General features: G+C 41.4%; 1 protein-coding gene across 1 annotated transcript; it reads right to left on the bottom strand.

The window, feature by feature from the left end:
- Nucleotides 1–2242: 2242 nt before the first annotated feature.
- LOC133870547 (uncharacterized) lies at nt 2243–5972 on the bottom strand. The gene is made up of 2 exons (XM_062307711.1): nt 4367–5972; nt 2243–4024 (listed from the first exon to the last, which is right to left on the bottom strand). The coding sequence occupies exon 2, from the start codon at nt 3763–3765 to the stop codon at nt 3025–3027; it is 741 nt and encodes a 246-aa protein (XP_062163695.1). The 5' UTR covers nt 3766–4024; nt 4367–5972; the 3' UTR covers nt 2243–3024.
- Between the last annotated feature and the right edge of the window lie 4907 nt (nt 5973–10879).

Genomic DNA, 10879 nt, shown 5'->3' with positions numbered 1-10879 from the left:
GGTTGTATGTTGTTTTGGAGGAAAAATGAAAAGTTGGACAAATGTACATTGTGCAATGAATCTAGGTGGAAGGATGACGTAACTAATGAAGATGGGTTAACAAAAAATTCGAAGAAAAAAAAAACCGGTCAAAGTGTTGCGTTGGTTTCCTCTGATACCAAGGCTGCAGAGGTTGTTTATGTCACATCATACATTGCCACATATTAAGTGGCACGCTCAAGGCCGAACAAAAGACGGTGTGTTGAGCCATCCGGCCGATGGAGAAGCATGGAAGGCATTCGATTCACGTTACCCAGACTTCGTATCAAACCCACGAAATGTGAGGCTAGGTTTAGCATCAGATGACTTCAATCCTATTGGGAATATGTCCTCTAGTCACAGTACTTGGCCAGTAATGTTAGTACCCTACAATTTGCCTCCCTGGATGTGCATGAAACAACCGTATTTTATGTTAAGCTTGATTATCCTTGGTCCGAGTACACTTGAACAAAATATAGATGTGTACCTAGCGCCCCTTGTAAGTGAGTTGAAGGAACTATGGGAAGTAGGGGTACAAACTTTTGATGTAACATTGAAAAAATATTTCACAATGCATTCGGCCTTGATGTGGACGATAAATGACTCTCCGGCAAATGGTAATTTGTCAGGCTGGAGTACACATGGACGAAAAGCATGTCCTTGTTGTAGGCATGAAACGCAATTTGTGACGAATCATTTTTTTTTTTTTTTTATAAAATGTTTATAAAACATAAAAGGGTCATCATAGTGGCACGACTGTGTGTAGCTCAGCCAACATACATACATGCTCCATATCAGGTACCTGATATTTAGAGTAATATCTAACAGCGGAATAATCATAATACTAAAACTCATAACGGAAAGCACATCTAAAAATAACATGTGGTCCATACAAAAGAGCCATATATCTGTCTAACTGTTTAAGGCTTACAATTATCCACTAATACAAAAGAATGGCTACACAAAAGAATATGTGACACCTACGTCACTAGCCATATACAAAATACCCCAAAAGAGTGAACTCCATAGTCCAACTCAATACGACTGTCGCGGTGTGCTTCAATCGTAATATCTTAAATACGCAGCTACGAGGTCCTCCTCTAAGTTAGGTGTACCTGCAATCAAAGGGACATCATTTATACGGTTGTGGGGGTTTGCCACATCTGTATAGGTGAAATGATGAGTTCATCGCCTCAGTACATAATACCGAGACCTCAGTGATATTAAACTAACTGAGTTTTCGCAAAGAACCAACTTCTTCTTTTAGTCTCACGTACACTATAACAGCTACCAATTTATAAACCTTTGTTTTGAAAACCCACATTGCTGATATAGCAAACACCGACTGAAAAATGAAATTGAATTCTAAAATAAATAACAAGTGTGTGCAATAGTGTGCAACAAAATATCACAATGCGGAAATAAAAGAGCAGATATTTTGTTGACGAAGTGGAAACTCAATTAAGAGAAAAACCACTTCGGGGCAGCCAAACTCAGGATATCTACTATTTAAAAGACAAAGCTAGATACAAAGCAGTAACACTCACATACCCCTGATGCAGTGGTCGTACCTTGCTCTCTAACGTGTTACCCAACACGAACGCTTCCCAACCAGGTTTCCTACCTGAAAGGGGTCTTCAATGGAATCATTTACCTTAGGGCTGAACTCTAAGATAGACTTCAATTATAGCAGAGCAACAACACACTTGTAATGGCTTGAGAGAGAACAAATCAGCTCAATATCCTCACAATATAACTCTCTAAGCTCTAGTGGAATTCAATACCGAATTCTTGCAGTTCTCAATGCCCAGGGGCCTCTATTTATAGGCTGAGGTTCAAATGGGCGACTGTTGTTAAATCTACGGGTGCCGTCCAGACGGTGGACATGGGCTGTCCGGATGGACAACTGTGTGACCATTAAATCTTTCCTGTTTGAGAGCCGCGTCAGGACGGTGAGGCACTGTCGTCCGGAAGGTCGCACGTTCGCTGCAAGAAATTTCCTTATTACGGCTTCGCGCTTCCGGACCATAAGGATGGCCATCCGGACGGTTAATCTTCAACATGCAATTTCCATAACTGTTAAGCGTGCGTCCGGACTGTTGAAGTTGAATACGCAATTTCCATATCTGTTGAACGTGCGTCCGGACCATGCTGACCGACGCCCGGACGGTTGTATTTGAATTGCGATTCTTGCCTTAAGGAGAAGCGCATTCGGACGGGACGGTTGCGGCTATCTTCCCATATATGATTTTGGAAAGAATCTGAAGCTTGTTTGAATACTGAAGGGCGTTCGGATGGGCTGCTGAGTCGTCCGGACGGATGTAAGCTGGAATAGAAGCTTTTCGATACTGTGAAGGGTCCGGACGGAATTCCACGTCGTTCGGACGAATGATGCTTAGTCTGTCGGACGTCCGGACGGTATGATATGTCGTCAAGACGGATGGAACATTGGACAGATGAGCATCCGGATGGGATGGCACGTCTTCCGGATGGCTGACAGGGAACCGAAATCTCTGACTTGCAAACAGTGTAGAATCTTCTAAAGCACTCATGAATAGCGGAATCCCTGTTAAACAGCATCTTTACATACAAGTGATTTTGTCCAACAGAATGAGGCCAATTACAAACTAACAAACTCCCCCTTTGTCTATTCTGGGACAAAAATCACTTGACCGATTTGGAAATACATTCCCGGTCCAAAAATAAAAATTACTCCCCTTTTTTGTCACAAAAGGACAAAGGGTAAAATAGAGTAATAAAAGCCAACTGTACTAAAAATTACTCCCCCTAACGGTTTTAGAAGGACCAGGATAAACATAGTAATATTAGTCAAAGAGTTTAACAAAACATTGTAGAATATAAACCAAATGTCTCAAACAACAAAAAGACAACAAAACAAAGGAAAACTCAAGCATCCTTTGCCATAGGTGCAGTCTTAGGCACATCATCATCATCATCGTCACTGTTGTCAGGATGATGGTACTTGAGACACTCCTAGAGGTCCAGCTAGTTCTGCTCTACACACAGGTTGATGGAGTGTATCTCTTGCTGCATGGATGACATGGAGAGTTGCATGGCACTCATCCCTCCCTGAATGGCAGCTAGGGCCTCCATTATCTGAGAATAATTGACTTCCGGCTCAGAAGGTGGGACGGTCTGAGAGGAGGAAGCCATATCTGGAAAGCCGACAGGAATGGCAGCAGGGACATCATCATCAGAATCATCTCTCCGCTGCTGGGCATTGGACCATATCAAGGTCTGCTTGCCGATAGGATTCTGAATCTTCATCTTCGGCTCTTCAGCAATACTGATGCTGGTCTGGAGTATGATTTGTGTGAATAGACAGCCAAAAGGAAGACCGGCATTGCTCTCATTGAGGGCCTCCAGAATAACACCCAAAATATGCTTGTATAGGCAGAAAGGCAAGCGGAGGCTGATGGCATAGACAAACTGAGCCCGCTTCAAGATCAGGTCACTGCGCCTGATGACTAGCCATAGGTTGTGCTGAATCATCTTGTCCAGCATGCGGTGGGTGGGGGATAAAGCACCGATTCTGATGGTAGTGGCGCGCTCCGCACCTTGTGGAACAGCATGAAAAAACTCCCTAAGATCATCCAGAGATGGTGGGAGTACTACCTCATTGTACGGGATGCCAGCGGTCTTGAGAACAGGAACGTTGATGAAGTGAGTGATGATCTGGGGATCAACAGTGATGGTGTGACCTGCAATGGTGGACTGAAGCACCATCCCGTGGTCATCGTTCTGCACCACCTCAAGGTTGGCGTAGAAAAGCCTGACAAGCCTGGTGTAGACAACACAGGCGCAGGAGTGAAGATACGTCTAAATAATATCATGGATACTATCCAGGGGTGCTACCATAATGTCGGAGTGGACCACATTCCGCTCGGCAATGACTGCGCGGTCCATGATCTTGGTGTGAAACACGGACCTATCTTCCTCAGTCCTCTGGTTGACCCTGCACTGTGGACTGCCGGCAGACATGATTCTGCAAAAAGAAACCAACAAGATTTTCCAAAAATAATCCAAAAATATTCTTGTTACGTCACACAAAAATTTGGCAAAATAACGGCAGTACAAAGGACTTTTTCAAAAATAAAGACAGAAATTATCACAATTTAGTCCCTAAAAATATCATCACAAATAATCCCAATATGACAGATATATGCATCTCATAAACTCAAAAACATTCCTAAAGAAACCAACATTCTAGAAATTTAAAAATAAATTGAAGAGAATAAGGTTAAAAAGAATACTTCGAATGTGAGAGAATGCACAAAAAGACAAGGAGTAGCAAGATAAATCCAAAAGTTTCCAAAACTTTACTCACAAAATGCCAAAAAGATAGATTTTGTGGGGTAGAGATGATGTCTAGCGACCAGGGGTATATATAGCCTCTGTGGGGTCCCCGTCTGGACGGTGTATTAATGTCGTCTGGACGCGCGCTGCCTCAGAAATGAGCAGACAGGTCGCGCACGTCCGGACGATTAATCTAACCGTTCGGCCGATGGTGGCCGCGCGCGTCCGGACGAAAGTTGAACCGTTCGAACGACTAAGCTGCCCCATTCCGGACGTCAAGAGAGACCGTCTGGACGCTTCACATTGAAAAACAGAAAAATGAAGAAAAATTTGCAGAAAATAATTTTTTTTAGGTCAGTTTCAGAACACGCATGTATAATCCACTGATAACACAATCAGAGAGCATCTCAAAACTAAATTGAGATATAGAAGAGAGTTGAGATTTCAATCAACACAAATATTTTCCTGATCATAGAAAATTCAAATAGACAACTCAACTCATACAATGCGTGTGTGTGCGAAGACTTAACCCACAAGGTATGACTTTCAATGACATGACAAATGGTAACTAGATTTCCTAGAAAAGAGAGAAAATCTATGACAGATTAGCCAAAAGTCAAACCTTATAGCTTACTAGGGCCTAGCCACCCTCATCTGATACACTCCCCTTGAGATGCAGTACTTAATTATTTTATTTGTACCATGAAGGACAAGGTAAATTTTTACTTGCACGTAAAGGGCAAGGTATATTGCAAATACATCACCTAAGCAGTGATTATACAATTTAAAGCGCAGAATTTATATGATTTACTGCTTGATTCTCATGGTGCTGCAACTAGAGGAAATGCCAGAGTTTTTAGGTTTTAGGTTCAACTAGCATGTGGTCAATTTGGCTATCTTATCAAGGACCTCTTCTCTTTTCCAAATTTCTAGAAACAAAAAAAAAAAAAAAAAATCAAAGAAGGAAAGATGTACCTTTAGGGGAGTCTTGGATAGTGCACATTTTCATCGCATGAGGAAAGAAGCTATCCTACTTTTGCATAAACAGGAAAACACTTGGCAGATATAGTCATAACTCTCAATTATATCTAAGCAGAGTGGATTAATGCACAAAGAATTGAGATATCAGGTGAAAATACATGCAATATTTGATAAGCCAAGAGAAAAAAAAAAAAAAAAAAAAAAAAAAATCCTGCAAATTCTCCCCAATTTTTTTTTAATAAAAAAAATGCAATATGGAAATGACATCATATGCAAGGCAAGATCAAACCTGTGTACGCTCGATGATGCCAATACAGAAAAACAGTCGCTCGACCTGCTTTTTCTGTCTTCCCCAACAAGTACCTGCAACGTTCTCTCAAGAGAAATAGTGGGGGTAAAAACACAACTGGTTCCTAGATTGCATACAAAATATAGCAAGTAAGATATGCAATCAAACCTGATGCCGTATGATGAGTGCCAAAAAGTGTATATTTGGATCCTTTAATTTACATTAGTTAAACCTTTAGCTTTGTTATTTTCTGATGTTTTGGTTAGTTTTGGTGTTTTTGCGTTTTTGCAGGACATTAAGAGAAAAATGGTAATTTTCAAGTGAAAATACATAAAAAGCTGGAAATTCAGAATTGCTAGGAAGTCGATCGATCGAAAATTGCCCGAAGTCGATCGATCAAATTTATGCGGAGCTGGAATTTCAGAAACCCTAGCTAACTCTATAAATACCATTCTTCTCTCATTTTTAGAGAGGAGGCCGCTTGGCAGTGCCCTAGGCGCCATTCTCACTATAGTTTAGGGCTTTTGTGTTGATTTTAACCTAGAACTTCAATTCTTTGTAAGTTTTCTTTGATTTTAATGCATTCTTGTTGTTTATTTTTGCTTTCTTTAGTTAGGTGTAGCTAATATTTCGTCTAGGGTTGAGGATGAAACCTCACCATTGAAGAGAAACTGAGTTTCCATGCTTGTTTATGCTATTTGAGTTTATGAGTTTTGATTTCTCATTGTTCTACTTCGATTATTGAGATTATTGTTGGATATCTCTTGTGATTTCCGGATACAAGTGATGATTTGATATAGTTTCATTAAATTGATGGCTTGGGTTTTCATTTATCAAAATGTTGGATATTCGTTGTGTTTCATTCCATGGATACATTTGATGATTTAGTCAAAACTAGATATCTTTTGTGATTTGTGCAAGTATGGATTCATCGAATGATTTAAACAACTTTTGAAGCAAAGTAGAGCATACCTAAGTTTTGCATGTGAAAACTTCAAATATGTGTGATGAACATGAGGATAGGTTGCTATGATTTGATGAGTGTGGATTCCAAAACCCTAGACCCCTTTATTTTCATTTATTTTGTCTATGTTTTCTTTCGTTAAAAATCACTAAATTTGGAACTAGGTTAAAATAGGATTAGTTTGAATAGAGATTAATTTTTGCAACACAATTCCCTGTGGATTCGACCTCGCACTTGCACACACTATATTGCAAACGATTTGTGCGCTTGTGAGTACTCTTTAAAACTCACAACACCGTAGGCCGTAGGATTAGGAACCAAATCCTAGGCATGAACACCTGAACCTGCTAGGTGCGTTTGTTCCCCTTTATGGGGTGACTGTCCTTCTCGACCCAAGCCTGCCTTCTTGTGGGTGGTTGCTGGCAAGACTTTATCATCCACTCCATCATGCTCTGCATCCAGATAGGTGGCTCACTGTGGTATTGCTCTTCTTTCACCTTATGAGGCCTCCTAAACTGCTTGGATATGTTTTTGGAGTTGCCACTGTGATTGGCTGGACAAATCGCTGCTGTGGGCGTTGATGCTGAGATGCCTGGTATCGTGGTGCATGAGACCAAGGAGCTTGATATCTTGGTGCTTGATGATAAGGAGCTTGATACCATGGAGTCTAAAACTGGGCCGCAGGCATAGTGTCATGATAAGCTTGTCTGGACACTTCTTTCTTGGCCTTGGCTTTCTAAGCTTTCAGAAGGGAGCACTGAGGACGAACATGCCCACTTAGACCGCAGTGATGGCATATGGGAGCTCTTCTGATGGAATGAGGCTTCTGAGTTCCTGGAACATTATCATTGAGCTTGTCCTTTCCTTTGTCTTCAGTAGTGGAAGGAGGCTCTGGGACTGCAGGTTTCACAAATACAGTCTTTGAAGTAGAGGGAGCATCAGAAGAGGGAGCTACATACCTGAGACCGGTCTTGTCAGTTGGGCTCTTCTGAATAGGCAGCATACGAGTCAGCTTCTCATCAGTGACTCTTTTTAGCTAGAGCTGCGTCTCTAGTAGCTTTTCCTCGAGCCCTTGAATTCTGAGCAACAATGAACTCTTCTCAGTCTGCAAACTGTTCAGATCATAGAGGTGCTGCTTACGACCTTCCCTCAGCTTCTCATACTCTATGTAGAGTGTCTTGTAAACCTCATTGAGCTCTTCCCCATTATCACTATGCTCCGAATAATAAGAGTCTTCCTCCTCAACGTGTGGGGCTACAAAGGCCAGAAATTTCTCAGACTCTGGAGCTTCTTCTTCTGACTCATCACTGAGAGTCACATTGTACGCCTTCCCTTTGCCCTTCTTAAGGTTCCCGCAATCGGCTTGGATATGCCCAAAACCTGAGCATTCAAAACATCTGGGCCCTCTGGGATCCTTATTTTCTTCTTCCTCAGGTTCAGCTTCTTTGGGAGCTTTCTTCACTTTTTTAGAAAACTTCTTTTTGAACCGGTCGTCTCTCATAAGTCTTCTGAAATTCTTGGCTAACATAGCCACATCTTTTTCTTCCTCCTCAGAGTCATCTTCAGATGAGGCTTCTACCTTCTTCTTGGAAGCCTTTAGGGCAATGGTCTTCATCTTCTTGGAAGCCTTTAGGCAATAGTCTTCATCTTCTTGACTGGGGGAAGAGACAGCTCATATGTTTGAAGAGATCCCACCAACTCTTCAATCTTCATCTCTTCTAGATCTTTGCTTTCTTCAATGGTGGTTACCTTGATCCTAAAACGCTCAGGCAAAGATCTTAGAATCTTTCTGATGAGTTTTACATCTGAGATAGGCTTCCCAAGACTCACCATGGAGTTTCTCAGGTCACTCATCTTGGAGTAAAACTCTCCAAATGTCACATCTTCTAACATCTTAATTTCTTTAAATTTTGAAATCAACATTTGAAGTTTGGCAGATTTTACAAGTTTGGTGCCTTCATATGTTGTTTCCAAAATTTGCCATGCTTCTTTGGCTGATTCGCAATTTGAAATCTTTGCAAATTCAGATAGTGAAAGTGCTTGGCACAGTGCATGGAGGGCTTTATCATTTGAAAGATGAGCGGTTTTTTGAGGGACTAGTTCGAGTGCTGTATCCTCTGGTTTAGTCCAACCAATTTCAACAATACTCCAACAGTCAATAGATTTTAAAAAGAACCGCATACGTGCCTTCCAATAGCCATAGTTCGTACCGTCAAAGGTAGGAACAGTATTAAGAGTTTGAGACATTACAATAAATAGAAGTAAAAAATAAATAACACTCAAGAAATTAATCTTCTCAGAGTGTACAAAGCTCTGATACTAATAGAGAAATGAGATTTACTTCTAAAATAAATAACAAGTGTGTGCAATAGTGTGCAACAAAATATCACAATGCGGAAATAAAAGAGATAGTTATTTTGTTGACAAAGTGAAAACTCAATTAAGAGAAAAACCACTCCGGGCCAGCCAAACCCAGGATATCTACTATTCAAAAGACAAAGCTAGATACAAAGCAGTAACACTCACATACCCCTGATGCAGTGGTCGTACCTTGCTTTCTAACGTGTAACCCAACACGAACGCTTCCCAACCAAGTCTCCTACTTGAAGGGGTCTTCAATGGAATTCTTTACCTTAGGGCCGACCCCTAAGATAGACTTCAGTTATAGCACAGCAACAACACACTTATAATGGCTTGAGAGAGAACAAATCAGCTCAATATCCTCACAATATAACTCTGTAAGCTCTAGTGGAATTCAATACCGAATTCTTGCAGTTCTCAATGCCCAAGGGCCTCTATTTATAAGCTGAGGTTCAAATGGGCGACTGCTGTAAAATTTACGGGTGCCGTCTAGACGGTGGACATGGGCCGTCCGGACGGACAATTGTGCGACCAGAAAATCTTAGATTTTCGCTGAAAATCTTTCCTGTTTGAGAGTTGCGTCCGGATGGTGAGGCACTGTCGTCCGGACGGTCGCACATCCGCTGTAAGTAATTTCCTTATTACGGCTTCGCGCGTCCAGACCATAAGGATGGCCGTCCGGATGGTTAATCTTCAACACGTAATTTCCATAACTGTTAAGCGCGCGTCCAGACCATGATAGGCAGGCGTCCTGACAGTTGATGTTGAATACGCAATTTCCATATCTGTTGAACGCGCATCCAGACCATGCTGACCGACGTTCGGACGGTTGTATTTGAATTACGATTCTTGCCTTAAGGAGAAACGCATCCGGACAGGAATCCACGTCGTCCGGATGGTTGCGGCTATCTTCCCATATATGATTTTGGAAAGAATCTGAAGCTTGTTCGAATACTGAAGGGCGTCCGGACGGGCTGCTGAGTCGTCCGGACGGATGCAAGCTGGAACAGAAGCTTCTCGATACAGTGAATGGTCTGGACAGAATTCCACGTTGTCCGAACGAATGATGCTTAGTCTGTAGAACGTCCGAACGGTATGATACGTCGTCCGAACGGATGGAACATTGGACAGATGAGCGTCCGGACGGGATGGCACGTCGTCCAGATGGCTGACAGGGAACCGAAATCTCTAACTTGAAAACAATGCAGAATCTTTTGAAGCACTCCTGAATAGCGGAATCCTTGTTAAACAGCATCTTTACATACAAGTGATTTTGTCCAACAGAATAAGGCCAATTACAAACTAACATCGACTATTAGAAAACATTTTAAATATACTATGTAGTTGGACCCATACGTAGAAGTTCCATTGGCTTGGAAGCAACTACGTACACACCCACCTACAATAATACTTTTATGTTGGTAGCTTAAATGCTCAAAGATCTAACATTACCAACTGTGATATCACCATGCCTCAGGGCATTACAACTTCATGTTTATGGCACATGGTTGTCCATGCAGTTACTAGAATAAAACTCTGATATCCAAGCACTTCTTACTGATGTGCCACGACAATCCATCTACCTACTCCCAAGTCACACTGATATCCCAACCAATAGCGTCACATCTAAGTACACCAAGCTTAAAATATATCATCTCGCTCTTTAGTATGAGCTTACTATCATTTTCGAAATATGGTTAACACCGAATCATAGGGCATTACAACTTTATGTCTATGGCACATAGTTGTCCATGCGGTTTGTGAGGACCCATTTTTTTTTTTTTATACAAAACATTTCATAAACATTAATCTCTTAAAATACAAATGGATCTTCATAGTGGCACGGCGATTTGTCGCAAAGCCAACATGTAATACATATCCCATAATATGTACCCGGTAAATCAGAGTATGACAACTATCTAACTATGCAGCGGAAAACATAAATCTAA

Source organism: Alnus glutinosa, chromosome 6 (genome assembly GCF_958979055.1).
Source record: "Alnus glutinosa chromosome 6, dhAlnGlut1.1, whole genome shotgun sequence".
NCBI lineage: Eukaryota > Viridiplantae > Streptophyta > Magnoliopsida > Fagales > Betulaceae > Alnus > Alnus glutinosa.
Note: the sequence above shows the minus strand (reverse complement) of the source record. Positions and strands in the feature narration are given on the sequence as shown.